General features: G+C 33.8%; 1 protein-coding gene across 1 annotated transcript in view; it reads left to right on the top strand.

Moving 5' to 3' along the window:
• The window catches only part of LOC150075931 (epidermal growth factor receptor-like), a 72,271-nt gene that overhangs the window by 45,247 nt on the left and 8,276 nt on the right, over window positions 1-18,748 (top strand). The window contains exons 21-27 of the mRNA XM_090387214.1: window positions 1,512-1,697; window positions 3,749-3,812; window positions 6,301-6,392; window positions 6,817-6,892; window positions 7,056-7,202; window positions 16,691-16,962; window positions 18,014-18,212. Coding sequence (XP_090243340.1) covers window positions 1,512-1,697; window positions 3,749-3,812; window positions 6,301-6,392; window positions 6,817-6,892; window positions 7,056-7,202; window positions 16,691-16,962; window positions 18,014-18,212 — 1,036 coding nt within the window. The remainder of the gene's footprint in view (window positions 1-1,511; window positions 1,698-3,748; window positions 3,813-6,300; window positions 6,393-6,816; window positions 6,893-7,055; window positions 7,203-16,690; window positions 16,963-18,013; window positions 18,213-18,748) is intronic.

Genomic DNA, 18,748 nt, shown 5'->3' with positions numbered 1-18,748 from the left:
TTCGGTTCATCATGACAAGTGTTTCTTGACTAATTTTTTCTTCTTTGGATTTCTGTTTCCCTATAGGTTTCTTGGGCTTTATCACTTTCAGAAAGTTGTAATATTCCTTGTCGATATCTTGGTCCTGAGCAGTCTGCAGAAGCTCAGACTTGTTTTTAAGTTCCAGTACATACTGCTTTTTCTCCTCCTCTGTTATCTCAAAGACCTTTGTATTATTTACTCGAGTCAGTTTTTTCTTTTCCTACATCTATATCAAGTGTACATCTTGCCATTCTGTGATCACTTCCAACATTTACCTTATTCAGGACGGTAACATCATTCACAATATATCTTCTGTTAGTGAGGATGAAGTCGATTTCATTAGTTGTTAATCCATTTGGACTCTTCCATGTCCACTTTCTGTTCACCCTTTTCTTGAAAAAAGTGTTCATTACCGACAATCCTTGAGATTCTGCAAATTCCACAAGTCTTTCACCTCTTTTATTTCTTTCACCAATTCCAAAATTTCCTATAGTTCCTCTTTCTGCGCTGTTTTGCCTTTTTCCAACCTTAGCATTGAAGTCCCCCATAATAATAGTGTAGTGGGTTTTCTGCTCATCTAGAAGACTCTCAATTTCGGTGTACATTTCTTCAACCTCTTCATCATCATCATGGCTCGATGTTGTTGCATAAATCATTATAATCTTTAGCTTGTACCTCTTAGAAATCTTGAGTATTAGTCTTGACACTCTTGGTGATGTACTTTTGAATTCCAAAATGTTGTTTTTAAAATCTTTATGGACCAGAAACCCAACTCCACCTTCACTCCTTTCACTGTTTCCATTGGTGTACAGCAGATTTCCACTTGATAAACTTATAAGTGATTCATTTCTTCTTCTTGTTTCAGCCAAACCGATGATATTCCAATTCACATTTTCTAATTCCTTTTCCAGCTCTAATATCCTGTCTTCACTGATGAGTGATCGTACGTTATAACAGGCCAAGTTCAGTTTCCGTGCATGGCAGCCTGGTCGTACCCAGAGATTCTTAGCACCCTCTGCTTCCACTCTGATCGTCTTGCTGCCGTAAGAGGGAGAGTGAAAGCTGCTGGGGACTGAGGGCCATTTGTATTGTTGTGCTCTCATGCTGGAGGGTTTGGTCTTTTCCTCTTCACACTGACCAGGCGTCTTGAAGAGAACCACTCTACACGTTCGTTGCCACCTAAGTGACATAACAGGGCTTACCATCGAGAAGGTGTGCATGAGTGGATTTTAGCGAGGCAGGCCAACCGGACTTCTCCTAAATCTTCTGTAATAGAGAGATATTGGATCCATCAGTGTTTTAGGCTGAGTGTCTGATAACACACAGGATACCTGTTCCCCTCTAAGCCCCGACTAAAATTTGGTGTATTCAAATATCAAATTTTAGTGTTAATGAAATTTTATTGAAAAAATAGTTTATATAAAATTTTAAATGATGATTGGTATCGTGTTTGTCTTTTGACTCTGAATGTTCACTCTATTCTTTTACAGGAAGCATTTATAATGGCTAGTGTAGATCATCCTAATCTCCTTAAATTGCTTGCTGTATGCATGGCATCACAATTAATGTTAGTCACTCAGCTTATGCCTCTTGGTTGTCTCCTAGACTATGTTCGTAACAACAAAGACAAGATTGGCTCTAAACCACTCCTCAATTGGTGTGCCCAGATTGCCAGGGTAAGTTCTTTTACAGATGTTACATAAATATCATTCAAAAATGTTAATCTGTCATCATTTTACTGGAAGGTGTCTTAGTAAAAAAATAGCCATCAAACTAAATATTTCATTCATATGCCATAAGCATTTATGTACTGCATTATAGTAATATATTAGAAAGATTACTTGCCTCACCTTTAAAAGTGCACCAAAATTTGGTAATGCTGGTTTCTAGATTTTGTACACTGCCTTATCCAGAATATTAGATCGCCCTCCCATAATTTCATTCTGTTAAGTAAATAAAATAGGTACTTTCCCACGTAAAATTTAGTTCATTTGAATGTTACATTAAGCAATTACAAAATTCCTGACCCTAAACAGCTCCAGTTGCAAAAGTAACATGGCAGTGATTCTGAATTAAGCTGTGAAATTGTGTTATCAGGCTGGAATGGGATACTTAAAAGTTGAAGTAACTATATATATAGTTACTGCTACACTTATAAGGTACAAGTAATGAAAAAATAAATTAATTTTCATGTAGGAAATGTCTCTATCTTATTTACTTATCAAAACTGTTTACCAAATAATCTCCTTTTACAAATCATGTTAAATTTCATTTATTCATGAATACCACATTCAGATTATTTGTGCCATGTGATCTGATGACATATTCTGTTTGGTCATAAATTCAGTAGCATTGATTGCACTGAATATTCAGTTTTATGGTTGGTAACAGAAGCAACAGTACTAACTTCCAGAAAGGCTGTGTGTCACTGAATCATTCAAAATCATCAGAAGAGTCAATTAAACAGATTTAACCCTTGGATGTTGTTTGGTGTGTCTATACACCAATAATGTATTCAATACACCAAAAACAATAAAACTTATAAATTTAAATATCTATTACAGTTATATAGCATAAATTTTTTCATTCCTCCAGTATGATATTCACTTTTGATCTCTATCATAATTTTTTAATTGGAAGAGTTTAGCCATAAAAAAAAAATTCTTGACAGCATCATGTACATCAGAAAACATTGACGAGCTTCACTACCCTATCTTTGGCTGTATAGTATCTGGGAAATAATTTTTTTTGGATAATAAGAATGCTGTTTTTAATGATGTTTTTTGCTCTTATTGTTAATCAAACTGTTAATAATGCTAGAATTAAAAATAAATTTTGAAAATTACCCAGCTGAAACTTACTTGCTTGTGTTTTCAAAAAAAAAAAAAAAAAAACTGATTGGTGAAGTAATGACAACCATATATCTGCTGTTATAAATTTTTTGCCCAAAGGAGTGATGGGAAATCTACTTTTAAACATACTACTTCACAGATTTTGCAGAGGAGTATACATCAGTTCAATCTTATACTACTTGCTGGACCTCATGGAACTCTATACAGTATTTTTATCATAATGTCATTGGTATATGTTCAGTCCATATCAACCTAAGTTATGCACAAAGAGCTTTGATTCTGACAACTGTTGAAGATGGAGTGAGACTGGGAACACGTTAAAATGTCATGGAAATAGTGTCTCATATTTGATGGGATGACCACCAGCATCCCTGGACTATTTAAATGACATACTTGATCAACTGCAATCCTTCATTTCTATCCTGATTGAGATGGCTGCTTTCAGTATCATCACAATATCATGATTTCTTCTTGTGGTGTCTGTCAGTAGTTAGAGAAACACAGATGTGGATTCAGCCATCTTCTATGACCATCACTATGTCTCCAGACCTTGACTTCACTGTAAATATTTTGAAATTGTGGATTGTATACTGATGTCCACTATCAATGCTGAAGAAATTAGGAGTATTTGTTGCTACTGGAATGGGTGTCATACTGGGTGTTTTTCCGTTGTTGATTGAATAAATCGGTAAGCAATTCTGGTTGGTATTAAACCTTGAGGTTTTTTTACCTGATATGAAGGTAGGGCTTCTGTTATTTTAGCCTGGCAATATTAGTCACTTAACGTGAAATTGTTTGCTATTTCACATACCTGACTAATGATGAATTATTATTATTATATTAGTTTGTTATTTATATATGATTTTTCTCTGTAGGGTATGCATTATTTGGAAGAAAGACGCATGGTTCATCGGGATCTGGCTCTCAGAAATGTGCTGTGTAAGTTTTTAAAAGATTTTTTATGCTATCCAGTTAATTATATGAATTATTACTTCGTTAAGTTTATATAACTTAGCATGTTATAATAAGCTCTTGGTTACATACATAACTGGGAGTTGTACAAATCCATTGACAGTAATATTACTTGTACTTATATATTAAATATCAATTTCATTTATTCCATAAATTATTTTACAAGATTAGCTAGATACTAACCCAGCTGACCTTTGAAATTTCCCAGTTATTTTCCAAAAATAACTTCTTACAATCCAGCCTGTACCTCTTTCCACCCTCCCCCATAATTTGAATAATTTCAGAAAAGAGGACTGTCATAGTCCTCTTTTCTGAAGTTAAAATTATACCTTTACCTTTAAGAACTACTTTAATAACTGACAACATGAAACAGGAAAAAGAAATGTAAAAATGTGGAATTAACATTATATTAGCAGGGTATAACTAATTATTGTTTTTATTAGGAGAGTTTACAAAGATTAGATGGGTTATTTACTGTTAGAACAATTTTCTTTAATCTGACTTGATGTGGAAACATCTGGAAGTTTTTCCCCTAAACAATATTCATTCCATGTTCATATATACCATTAATGCAACTGGCAGTGACATTGAACATTAATTACAATAAGCGTCAGTAAAGACATACAGTTTAGTGCAAGAGCATCATGTTAGTATGCGGCAACTCTAAAATAGCTGAGAATGGCATTGTTTAAAGTATATGAGGCTTAAGCCCTAAAATGCTTTTAGGCTATAGTAAAGAATAATAAGAAATAGTAAGGGAACAGGCAGTGGACTACGTGACTGTTAACATTATTTATAGATATGTAAACAAGAACCAGTTTCTGAAAATATGAATTAAATGTAAAGCTTAATTGATCTTTTCAATTACTTGAGGAGGATGGAGAGTAGATAGGAATAGTATATGATAGGTTAAGTTCTAAAAAAATTTCTACTGTGTCATGAAAGCTATAAGATTTTGGAAGTAAATCCTGTAATGAAGTAGGCAAAAATCATATTTCAGTGCAATTTGAAATAAGTGATTATCATACACAAAATGAAGTAATTTTAGCCAGGGTCTCTGTTAACCTCTGTCTGCTTTTCTATTTAATTACTACTAGACTGGAATGGACTTCAAAAACATTGAATTTATTAAACTGAATATATGAGGCTTATGGTTTGCTTAAACCATAATTGAATTTGGTTTGCTTAAACCAAAAATAATTTAAATTGAACATCAAAGTATAATTTATACTTTGATGTTCATATCAACATACTTTGCACTTGTTTTTAGTTATTGATATCCATGCTATTCACTTTCAGTCAAATGTCATCATTTTGCAGAATAGCCTCCACACAAAATTCACAACTGTTTACAGATAAGCTTGTCTTCACTGCTTTAGTTCACATATATTAAGCCTGCTAGAAACAGCAATGTACTATTGTTTTTCTAAAATTATGTTAATTCAGCATTTTACTTCAGTAATTATCTGGAAAAACTGCATGGTTAACCTACTGAAGGTAACTGATTACGTAATCATCTAATTAGTTGATAAACTAAACTTCACTACAGAAAAAAAACAAAAGAAAAAAAACAGAATTTCATATTAGTTTCCTCTGTTATTTAAGCTTATAGTTAAAAATAAATGCATTAATCAAACATTTCATATATTCCATTGTTGTTGTTGTTTGTTAGTTAGTTGGTTTTTTAGGAGCATTAGCAACTAAGGCCATATTGCTCCGGGAATATGCGGTGGTCATTCCCTGACCTTTCCGCATCCTCCGTATTTGGTGGTGACGGGCTTGAACCCCGGTCTAATCAAGAAGCGTGTGCTGCTACGCACTGCTGCTCCTTCCCACCTGGCTACAGAGGCGCCATATATTCCATAATTTCTATACAAATTCATAGTCTTCCAAATTTTTTGATACAGCTCCAAAGTGAAAATGGTAGAGTGGGTTAAGTAATTTTTCTTAGCAGAGTTTTTCCATCAATTTTTCTATCCATTCAGCCATGGTCACAGTTAGTTTAAGGCCATGATTGCAATGTTCCTTGGAAACAAATTAATTTTTCTCTCTTACAAGTCAGGTGTGGTATGAAATCTCCACTACATTACACTACATGGTATGAAAAATAATAAGCACTACAGTCTAATTATTCTATGATAGAAAAGACCAACTTAAGTTTTAAATCTTAAGAATTTAACGATACCAAATCCCATTAAGAGGATCGATGATTGGAAAAGGAAGGGATTTAAGAGTTTTGACAAAGAAAAATGTTGCGGTTCTTTGAATAGTGTAATGAAATCCTTGATTCATTAAGTGAAAAAAATCATTGATTCATATTAAGATAATAGCTAAATTCTAAGTAGTTAATTACAAGCCTGTATTTCTTAATATTCTGTTTTTTGCCTAGTCTGTTTTGTTATATTCAAAGATTGAAAGTATGCATTTTAAGCTTGTCAAAATTTTCTCTTCACAGTGCAAACACCAGGTTGTGTAAAAATAACTGATTTTGGTTTGGCAAAGTTACTAGACATCAATGAAGATGAATACAAAGCTGAGGGAGGAAAGGTATGAATCTTAATTACTTTGTTCTTTTATACCTTTATTTAGATGAAAAATAGTTAATTCCTATGATTGTATAAAAATGGTACATTCAGTGTAGGATTAATTAAAATTTTTAATTCATTAAATTAAATTAATTCGAAATTTGCTTTTTTATCCCTATAATTGAAAATTGAATGAAGTAAAGGTAAAAATTTTATTTGATTAGTATACAAATTTTTCTTTAATTTTGAAAATATTCAAATATTTCAAATGAAGAAAAATAGGTAAATGGGCAATGTGTTTTGTTGTTTTTTGAAAGGTGATGAAGGATCATTTTGCGCATTGCTAGAAAATCAGAATTTATAAACCAAAAAAAAAAAAATAAATAAAAATTTAGAAATGCTTTATATGCAGAGATATTTACAGTCATTTATACTTTTAATTACAGATGCCTATTAAATGGCTTGCCTTGGAATGTATTCAGCATCGTATTTTTACCCATAAAAGTGATGTTTGGGCATTTGGTGAGTTTCTTCCCACTTCCTTCTCTTCTTACGCCTCTCTGTTTCCCTGCAGTTTGTTTATAACTGTAACTAAAGTAAAAATTGGCTTATTTTGACATATTATCCAAAGTTTTAAATTTCCTATTTGAGAATATTAATTAATAATTTGTCTTTAAAATTTTAGGTGTAACTGTATGGGAATTGTTAACATATGGAGGTCGCCCTTATGAAAGCATTCCAGCTAGAGAAGTACCAGATCTACTTGAAAAAGGCGAACGTCTTCCTCAACCATCTATTTGTACTATTGATGTATATATGATTATGATTAAATGTAAGTAACTGTAAGATTGCAGACTGTTTTAATGTTCAGTTTTTTGTTTTGCTTTTGTAATTTTTTTTATATATATTTATTTACCAAAGAGAATTTCAATACAGATAAATGTATAAAGTTTAACAGTTTAAATATTACGTGGTGACTGAGACAAAAAGAAGTTAAATGTTCTTTATTCTAACCTGTGGAAGAACTTCATTGTTTTCATTAATTTGATGCATGTTCTGTAGTGTTTCTTTCAGCCTGAAAGTAAGTGTGAGCCAATATAGAGTGGCATTATCCTCAAAGCTAAATAAATTCCAACCCATGTCTGCAGGCATGTCCAAATCATCTGCAGATATGGTGATATACATGAAGTGGGACAAACAGCTGTCAAGAGTAATACTACAAAATGCTTATATGCCATCAAAGCCTGCAGTCTGGACCAATTGTCAAAGGGTTTGTTTAGTCTGGCATCTTCTGTTTTCACAGTGCCCACACAACTGTCATTACCATTCAAGTTTACTTCCGAACTGTTACCACACCTTCCCTGTTCCCTGACTTAGCTTAAAGTTACTATCATCGTTTTTGGACCATTCACAGAGACATTGAGAGAAAGCACTTCCACTCCAATGATAAAGTCAAAAAGCAGTAATTTTGAGATGAGAAGAATACAAGTATGCTGAAAAGTAATGAGGTTCCTTATAATGTATTTGAATTTTGTTTGTTTATGGTTTGCTGTTTTAATTTGAAGCACCCTCATTCAAGTAATCTGATTAATTGAAGTTCCTTTTGAAGAAGATGACGTTATTAAACAGACATTTGACTAGAGACAGTTAACTAGAGACTGTATGCCATATTTCTTTTTGTAATTGAGAAAGGGTTTAGATCTGGAGAAGGAACTATTGTTACAGTCACAGTATGATTGACTTTGGCATTTTATTTTTATTATTTTTCAAGGAGTAAAATCCTTGGAAGCCATTTTAAATTCTATTTTTCAAAAATTTCTGGTAAATCTTGAAATTTAAAAATCCCTCACAAAGAAAGAAGCTTTTCAAGTTGGTTGTGCCTTTCTGTTTTGTGTTTATACTCTACTGTTTCAGTAGTTCCTTTGGTTCATCTTTTGGTTCTTTTGTTCCATCTTGAGTAAGATTATTTTATTTAATCCAGTAGCTTGTTAATTTTCTGTATGTGATCTCATATCGTCCAAATTTGAGGTTTGCAACATATTTATATTTTCTTAATAATTTTGTACATTTTCTAAGAAAATGCACAAAATTATCCTCTACCCTTGACATGAATATATTGCATTTATCTTATAGTAATAACAACCAGTCTAATGATGTATGGGTTATTTTATACTTTAACACACATCATTATTGTTCTAGCATAATGGTTACCAAAAGTTTATAGTAAAAAGGATGTCAGTTTTATTTCCCCAAATAATAATTACTGTCATTTTGTTAATTTTGAGTTCATATTGTGATTCAGTTCAAATGGTAAGTAGTATACAGTGGGGCTCCAACATCCAATGGTAATTCGTTCCACAAAACCCATTGTATGTTGAAAATATTGTAAGTTGAAACCAACAATACATTGATTTCCTGTAATTCGTTCCCCATAAAATAGGTATTTCTTACATGTTACAAATTAGTGATAAAAATAGTCATAAAACACCTTAAAATAAAAAAACAAACAATAAATTAGCATTTACCTTCGACTTGAAGTGCAGAGCTCATGAAATCAATGGTGGCATAGTGGTAGTGGGACTCTATATCAAACATCAGGGTCTTTTCAGTCTTTTGTTGCTACTGTAAAGAAACTGCCCAAAATGGACTGTTTTTTACGACTTTTTTTGTAGCTTTCAGAAGTAAGAAATGACTTTGTCCTCCATTTTGCACATCATGAGTTCGGTGTTTTCAATGTCAGGGTGTTTTTTTAATCACTTCTCTTAAATGCTCACAACAAGAAATGACAGTCTTCAGCTGACACTTTTTTGGGTGTCTTTTTCTTCCTCTCCCTCTCCAGTGTCACTCTGTAATTTTTTCCAAATCTTGTAGCTCCTTTGTTGTTAGCTCACGCCCATGAGCGTCAATAATGTTCTCCACATCCTCTTTGTCAACTTCCAGACCCATTGATTCTTCAAGAGTGACAATATCATTTGTCAAAGCTCCATCTTCAACTCCATCAACGTTATGGATAATTAAAGGCCAGATGTTTTTCAAGGCTGAATTTAAGCACCTGGTGGAAACATCATTGCAAGAACTTACAATCAGCCTCACACAATCCAGCATATTGAACTTCGACTTCCAAAAATCTGTGAGGGTGACAGCATTTTCACCAGAGGTCAGTGCAAAGCAACTTGCGAACATTTTCATGGTGTAGGTTTTCTTGAAGTTCGCAATCACTTGCTGGTCCATTGGTTGAAGAAGAAGAGTGGTGTTCGGTGGCAAAAAATTTGACTTGAACAAAGTCAAATTTTGCCTCAAGAGATTGAACAAGGTTGGGATCATAGCCTGGCGCATTATCCAGCAGGAGGAAGCCTGCTGGATAATGCCTTCACAGGAAGGGTAATGATGCCTTCATTATCCTGCTGGATAATGCCTGCTGCCTTCACAGGAAGCTTCTTAAGATAACTGTTCACTGAAGGACAGAAAACTTCAAGCTTCCATTCATTGAACATATTCCGTAACCCAGGCCTTCTTGTTACTGCGCCAAAATGCTCCCAACATGCCTTTGTCAACCTTTTGTTGTTTAAATACTCTGGGGGGTATTAGAGTTGATACACAAGCAAAGGCTTCAGCATAAAATCCAAGAAGCATTGGCACCCAACAGGAGAATGAGCCTATCTTTCATAGGCTTATTCCCAAGTAAACTAGCCTCATTCTCAGTGATGTACGTTCTCCCGGACATTCACTTCCAGAAGAGGCCGGTTTCGTCAGTGTTAAAAACCTGATGGGTAAGATAATCCTCCTGATCAACAGACTCTTGGAATTCAATTTTAAAGGTCTCACTGCTTTTTTATCAGTACTGGATGCTGCCTCATGCCTTTCAACACTTTTGACATTCGCCCTTTTTTTGAGGCGCTCAAATCAGCCTCTGCTGGCTTTAAAGTCTTCAAAGTGCACAGCACTGCCACTGGTTGATGGAGCTTTAAGTTTCACATCATCATAGATCTGAAATAATTGTGCGAGTGATGTTCTTCATACCATGTGTTGAACAGTAACATTGTTGAACAGTAAAAAAGATGCTAATTGGTTGAGAACAGTCGTAGGAGTGATATTCCGTGCACCACATGTCTGAAAATTTCCACACATGTATCGTTCCAGCTATATCGGAACGCTATCGGTATCTGCAAATATCATCGGTCTTTAAAATAAACAATCATATGGAAGGTTTATCGGTTCCTGAGAATATCGGATGTCGATGTCATTGTAAGTTGAGGCTCCACTGTATATGGCTAGGTTCTGAATTTTTGCTTGTTAACTTCATTTTCAATTAAAGCTGCAAAACAAGTATAAAAAGAAAAGTGTCTATGTAATGGCTGTAAATTACATATTGTTTGGCTTTGCTGTTTCTGTGGGAGGGCTTGCAAACCTCATCCGAGACTGACTAGCTAAGCCATGGTGTGAAAAAGTCCATAAAAATTCCTCTTATCGTGAAGGAATTTGAATCTAAGTGTTTTTTCACACAGCATGGAAGGATGGTGATCATTACCATCCTTCCATGCTGTGCTATTTGATGGTACATGGCTGATAAGGAGGTGGAAACTAATTGGTGTGGGCAGGATCAAGAGTTAAGAAAACATGCACCTTTAATTCCTTTGCTGGAACTGAACATAGCTCTATTTGGAATAATCAGCATAGTATATACAATCATAAGTCTGAAATTAGTGTTTTAAATTGGCATAAATTTCTGTAATTAATTAACTGACTTTCATTTTAAGTAATTCACTTCATTATGTAAATAATTAACTTTTTTTTTTTTTTTAATCCTGATTTAAATGGAGTTTTTAGGGCTGTTTTTTTTCTAAAAATCCTTTGCAGATGATTTTTGTCTACAGTTTATTTTATGGTGCATTGTACATCATCCAACATATGTCATACCATTATTTGTTGCTACTATCCATTGGCAAATTCAGCAAATAAATTTACAACTTTGTCATTTACACTAGGGGTTCTCTAACTTAGGGTTGTAACCTCTCCTGCTGGAGGATGGGTTAGCAAATTTTTTTAAAAATTTTGCCTCAGATTTGAAATGGGATTGTTTTATTTGATACATAGATTAAAATTTAATTGTTAAAAGCGAGTAGTATTTATTTCTTCCAAACTCTAGCCCAAATGAAATCATTAGTTTTATTTTATGGCAGGTGAATTCATTTATCAATTTAGGGGGACATAGTATGACAAAGTTTGAGAATCCTTGATGTATGCCATTTTAAAATTTTTCCACAAAATATTTGCACTCGCTTTTTTCCAGACTACAAATTGGCATAAAAGTGAAGATAAAAAGTGTAAATATTATATGCAAAAATTTGATGTTAATTAATTTTTGATATGTTGGTAGTTTAGAGAAGTTCATGATTTTTTAAATTATTTTATTAGATAGTATGAATCAGAGCTGTAATACTCAATATGTTCTACGTTGATAATAATATTAGTAAATTAATAAGAGGAGTATACCTCAATATAGTACGTGGAACACTTCCGTATGATACCCTCCAGAAATTAAAACGGAAAAAACGAAAAAATCGACAACTTACCGGTACATTAAAGTAAAATATAAATAATTAAAGTAAAATATAAATAATTAAATAATCAATTTAACACAATTCAAAATCAATTTAACACAATTCAAAATCAATTCAAAACAATTAAAATTCAAATTAACGCAATTAAAAGAATCTAACGAAAATATTCAAAACGATTTCCTTGGTTTTCGACCGACTGTCGTGATAACAGGAATGAAAATTACCGAATCAAGCTAAACCTGCAACTTAAATAGTGATTATGTGTCTTCGCGCATACGCATAAAGGTCCACGCATCGGAGATCAAATATGGCCGCCGAACATTAACAGAATTCTCGTGTAATTTAATTTCAACGGTTTCTGCAATTAATAGACGCGTATAATTACGTTGAACGTTAAGTATTTTGGCCTCGTTAAATAAAAAAGTATGTTTTTCGTTAATGGCATGAAAGGCTAATTCTGACGCTGCTGAACGAGAAGCACGAACTGAGGCTTCGTGTTGATTTACACGAATATTAAGAGAAAACCGCGTCGAACCCTGATAAGACGAGTCGCAATCACCGCAAGAAATGTTGTATACTAGATCATTAATTTGTGTTGCGAACGCGGAAAGAACCGAGCGATTGTTCAGTATAGTGTGTAACTTCCGTATAGGCCTAGCTATAATTTTAAATTCGGTATCTTTAAAGAATCTGTTAAGCTCTTTGTGGCACTGTTCAACATATGGGACAGAAATAAAGTATTTTTTGATATTACTATTGTTGATTGGTGCAGTATTTTGTATCCTATCCTTAGCTTGTACCCTAATTCGATTTATTGTGTTAATGGGATAACCCCTGTTCAAGAATCTGCTAGTTAATATTTGTATTTCTGAGTCCAAAGCAGAATCCGTCATTGAATATTTATAGGCATTTAGAAATTGATTAAAGATAATCGATCTTTTGTAGGTGAACGGGTGGTAGCTATTATAATGTAGAAGCATACCGGTGTTTGTGGGTTTTCGATAGATGCTAAATTGTATTTTGTTCGAGTCCCGGGTAAGCGTGAAATTTAGAAAGTTTAATGACTTAGTATCCGTATCTTCCCTTTCCAATGTAAATTTGAGTCTAGAATGAATATTATTAAACGAATGTAAAATGTCTTGGATAGTACTACTATCGGTAATAACTAGAACATCGTCTAAATACCTCCCATAGTATGTGATACGGGGACGAAAAGGTGTCAAATGTATCTGCTCAATCGTTGAGAGATAGATCTCTGACATTAAGCCACTCAGGCTCAAACCCATTGGTAATCCAAAAATTTGTTTGTACACCTTGTCTCGAAAGGTGATGTAGTTAGCCTCAACTAATAGTTTAATTAAGTGAAAAATTTCCTTAATAGGCAGCTTCGTATAATTAATCGGTGTCGAGTTTTTATTTAACATATCCCAAATAATATCTAATGTGTATTCAACGTTTACATTCGTATATAATGAGGTAACATCTAATGAGAATAAATTGTCATTGTCGCCGAGTCTACAGTCTTTAAGATTATTAAATAATGTATCGTAATTCTTAATCCCAAATTGTATAACCTGTCTAAAAGGTTTTATAATGTTATATACATGTGTGGCTAAGGCTGAAAATGCCGAGTTCCTGTAGGAAACAATAGGTCGAATCGGAAATCCAGGCTTGTGTAATTTTACCTGACCAAAAAGTGCAGGAATATTGTATGTTCTGGACTTCAATTCCTTCAACTGAACCATAGTAATGTAGTCGTTTTTACGATATGTGGTTAACGTTTTATTGTATTGATTTACCAAATTGGTAAACAGTGTCGGGTCCACTTCACAATAAGTGGAGGTATCAGATACAACTGAATCTAACTTATTAATATAATCATGTTTATCTAGTATTACCACTGTATCTCCTTTATCTGCCCTCTGTATAATAATGTCCTTATTTTCTCGAAGTTCTCGTAAAGCTGAACTGTCATGTGTATTCAATTTAGGAAGTCGCGTTTCTTTTATGTTATTCACTACTTGGTTAACTTGTTGAATAAATACATCTTTTTGTGGAACACTACGAAGTCCAAATTCAATATCAATTATGCATTGTTTTTTTGGCAGCTTTCGAGGTGGTAAATTATAATTTAATCCTTTGGATAAAAGTGAAATCTGGTCCTGCGATAGTGTACACGAGGAAAGATTTGTAACCTGTTGATATGTCGGTTCGTTGGATACTGGGTGAGGGGGTGTTCGTGAACTAGCCGACATATTCTGTGGTAGTGCGTTATGTGTCTGTGGGGGGATGTCACCCAACTCGTGTGAACTTGGTCGCAAGCTCGCGACAATGTGTTAGAATTCGCATGAACCTGTCTTGAACTATTCGATAATGTTTGCAACTTATTAACATGTCTGTTTTTTATTTCTGAGGCTTGTGCTTCCCGTCGTAAATCTATGGAGGTCTTCAATAGAGACCAATCGTTCGGATGTAGATAATTTTTTAATTTATCGCGAAGCTTCCTAACCTGGGAAAGGTATTTTTGTTTATCCGAATATCGAGATTTTAAGGCAAGCTTAACAATATTACGTGATGTCGCCAGTGATAGTTGTTTTATGCCTGAAATTTTTTGATTTAAATTCACCCTGGCAAACTTCGGAACGATGTTGTTTTGAAGGCAATATTTTAGGAAAGAAATATGGTAACTTTGGGCCGAGTACCTTAGTGTAGATTTAATGTAATTTTGTACAAAGCCATTCAAAAAATCTCCCATAATTGTGTGTATCGATTGTATACTACTGGAGAGACAGGAAGTGAATGAAATAGTCAATAAGAGTTTGAAAATTAATTAGATAGTATGAATCAGAGCTGTAATACTCAATATGTTCTACGTTGATAATAATATTAGTAAATTAATAAGAGGAGTATACCTCAGTATAGTACGTGGAACACTTCCACGTGGAGCACTTTTTGGTCAGGTAAAATTACACAAGCCTGGATTTCCGATTCGACCTATTGTTTCCTACAGGAACTCGGCATTTTCAGCTTTAGCCACACATGTATATAACATTATAAAACCTTTTAGACAGGTTATACAATTTGGGATTAAGAATTACGATACATTATTTAATAATCTTAAAGACTGTAGACTCGGCGACAATGACAATTTATTCTCATTAGATGTTACCTCATTATATACGAATGTAAACGTTGAATACACATTAGATATTATTTGGGATATGTTAAATAAAAACTCGACACCGATTAATTATACGAAGCTGCCTATTAAGGAAATTTTTCACTTAATTAAACTATTAGTTGAGGCTAACTACATCACCTTTCGAGACAAGGTGTACAAACAAATTTTTGGATTACCAATGGGTTTGAGCCTGAGTGGCTTAATGTCAGAGATCTATCTCTCAACGATTGAGAAGATACATTTGACACCTTTTCGTCCCCGTATCACATACTATGGGTGGTATTTAGACGATGTTCTAGTTATTACTGATAGTAGTACTATCCAAGACATTTTACATTCGTTTAATAATATTCATTCTAGACTCAAATTTACATTGGAAAGGGTAGATACGGATACTAAGTCATTAAACTTTCTAAATTTCACGCTTACCCGGGACTCGAACAAAATACAATTTAGCATCTATCGAAAACCCACAAACACTGGTATGCTTCTACATTATAATAGCTACCACCCGTTCACCTACAAAAGATCGATTATCTTTAATCAATTTCTAAATGCCTATAAATATATTCAACGACGGATTCTGCTTTGGACTCAGAAATACAAATATTAACTAGCAGATTCTTGAACAGGGGTTATCCCATTAACACAATAAATCGAATTAGGGTACAAGCTAAGGATAGGATACAAAATACTGCACCAATCAACAATAGTAATATCAAAAAATACTTTATTTCTGTCCCATATGTTGAACAGTGCCACAAAGAGCTTAACAGATTCTTTAAAGATACCGAATTTAAAATTATAGCTAGGCCTATACGGAAGTTACACACTATACTGAACAATCGCTCGGTTCTTTCCGCATTCGCAACACAAATTAATGATCTAGTATACAACATTTCTTGCGGTGATTGCGACTCGTCTTATCAGGGTTCGACGCGGTTTTCTCTTAATATTCGTGTAAATCAACACGAAGCCTCAGTTCGTGCTTCTCGTTCAGCAGCGTCAGAATTAGCCTTTCATGCCATTAACGAAAAACATACTTTTTTATTTAACGAGGCCAAAATACTTAACGTTCAACGTAATTATACGCGACTATTAATTGCAGAAACCATTGAAATTAAATTACACGAGAATTTTGTTAATGTTCGGCGGCCATATTTGATCTCCGATGCGTGGACCTTTACGCGCATGCGCGAAGACACATAATCACTATTTAAGTTGCAGGTTTAGCCTGATTCGGTAATTTTCATTCCTGTGATCACGACAGTCGGTCGAAAAGCAAGGAAATTGTTTTGAATATTTTCGTTAGATTCTTTTAATTGCGTTAATTTGAATTTTAATTGTTTTGAATTGATTTTGAATTGTGTTAAATTGATTATTTAATTATTTATATTTTACTTTAATTATTTACATTTTACTTTAATGTACCGGTAAGTTGTCGATTTTTTTCGTTTTTTCCGTTTTAATTTCTGGAGGGTATCATACGGAAGTGTTTCACGTACTATATTGAGGTATACTCCTCTTATTAATTTACTAAATTATTTTATATTAAATGGCTATTTTATATAATTACAGGTTGGATGTTAGATGCAGAGTCTAGGCCATCATTTAAAGAGCTGGCAGATGAATTTGCCAAAATGGCTAGAGACCCTGGACGGTATCTTGTAATTAAAGGTGACAGGCTGATGCGGTTACCAAGTTACACTCCACAAGATGAAAAAGAATTAATTAGGACTTTAAGTATGCCTATTGAAGGTCCAGAGGTTATTATGGATGCTGAAGAATACTTACAGCCAAAAATTGAACAGAATTCAGTTGAAATGGGTCAGCCACCAACCCCAATTAAGGTAAAATAAAATTAAAATGAAGTTAAAATTAAAAATTCATAATATTTATTAAATTAAATTACTCTTAGAATAATTTTGTAGTCATTATTATTATTATTATTAATTTTTTTTAATGGTGCCCCAAACACAAAAGGTTATTGGGATCTGTAGTACTTCAGTACTGTGTATTGTGCTGTATTGTATTATAATTTTCAGGAAATATATAGGTGGGGAGAAGAAAGGAGAAATAGAGAAGAGAAGAAAAGTTAGTTCCATGAATTTGTAGACTGACTGTGAATTGATGTTGACTAGTTAATGTCTGTTACTGGTTTGGAAGAAAGACAAAGAGAGAAGTAGAATTATAGATGCCAGCTCGGAAGAATAGTGCCCTTTAAAGTATCTATAGAAAATTCATGCTGTAGAAACTGAACATCTATGAGACAGAGAATGGAGAGAATTCATAAGAGATGAATCTCTTATGAATTCTCTTCACTGACCTAACTACCCTCTTTTGGATAGAATCCAGAAGCTTGAGAGAGGTTTTGGGGGCATTATCCCAAATTTGGGAATAGTGTTGCATGATAAGAGATTTGTACAAAGTTAGCATCTGTTTGGAAGAAAAGTAACACTAAGAGTAAAAGAGAGTCTAGTTTTTTTGCATAGGAGATAATGTTTGTGATGTGCCAGGAAATGGTTAGAGTCCAAGCTTTTTTCATTAAAAAGATATGTGATCTTGTCTTAGAATTTGAGTGTATTTCACTATAAAGATCACATATCTTTATAGTGAAAAAAGCTGTGACTCTTTCAAATTTTTGCAACTGGATTATCGGTTGTGAAAATTTGAAAGATGGACTTACTGCAGTTGTTAAGAGTTAATTATATCTAGAGCAATTTGTGTATACTTTTCATGTGTTTTCTTTTATTTACATCTTCTTCTGTCTTTAGTATTTTCTTAAAATCATAGCTTTCTAGATATGTGTATGAAACTAAATGTAGTATTTTTCTTCTTTTTAAAGAAATTCTAGGATTTTGCATGTTTAAAATATAAATTAAAAAAAAAAATTTTTTTTAGAAATTTATGGATGACAGGGGATTTGAAGGAGAGCCTGTGGTAATTATGCAGAATGATTCCCCAGTTCAGGTCCAAAATCAAACGGATAGAAAATATGCTCATTTAGAAGCACCTATGATGAATATTACAAATATGTATCCGAGAGAAAATGGAATAATTCCAAGGTATTTGCCGGGCCCAGTGAAAATTATAGAAAAAGGTAAGAATAAATTGCTGATTTTCTATCTTTATTTACTTTAATGCTTATATTTTTATTTTCACCTCCACCCATGAAACCACCATAGTGGGATCTCCTGGAGGGAGAGGGGGATGGAGGGAGAGAGAGATCACATTCCCTATCAGTGGCAATATAATCATTAACTCCATCATGTCATAGACAGGTTCATCTCAAGTCAAATAGTTCAACAACTAGATGTTGTTGGCTAGTGTATGTTGGCTAGTATAGATGTTGTTGGCTGGTATATCAAGCTTAATGTCCAAGTTTGCAGACGATACAAAGGTTGGCAGGGTTGTCAAGGACACTACTGACACTATGCTGCTGCAACAGGATCTGGAAAGGTTGAGCAGATGGGCTGAGAGGTGGCAAATGAAGTTTAACATTGACAAATGTAAAGTACTACACATGGGAAACAGCAACCCCAGAGCAACGTATCAACTCTGTGGTACTACACTGACAGTGGTAGAAAATGAAAGGGACTTGGGGGTGGTTGTGCAGGCAGATATGAAGTTCTCTGA

This window comes from Mastigoproctus giganteus, chromosome 13 (assembly GCF_048544385.1).
Source record: "Mastigoproctus giganteus isolate SK-2022 chromosome 13, ASM4854438v1, whole genome shotgun sequence".
NCBI lineage: Eukaryota > Metazoa > Arthropoda > Arachnida > Uropygi > Thelyphonidae > Mastigoproctus > Mastigoproctus giganteus.
The sequence above is the reverse complement of the archived record's forward strand: the minus strand, read 5'-3'. Positions and strand labels throughout refer to the sequence as shown.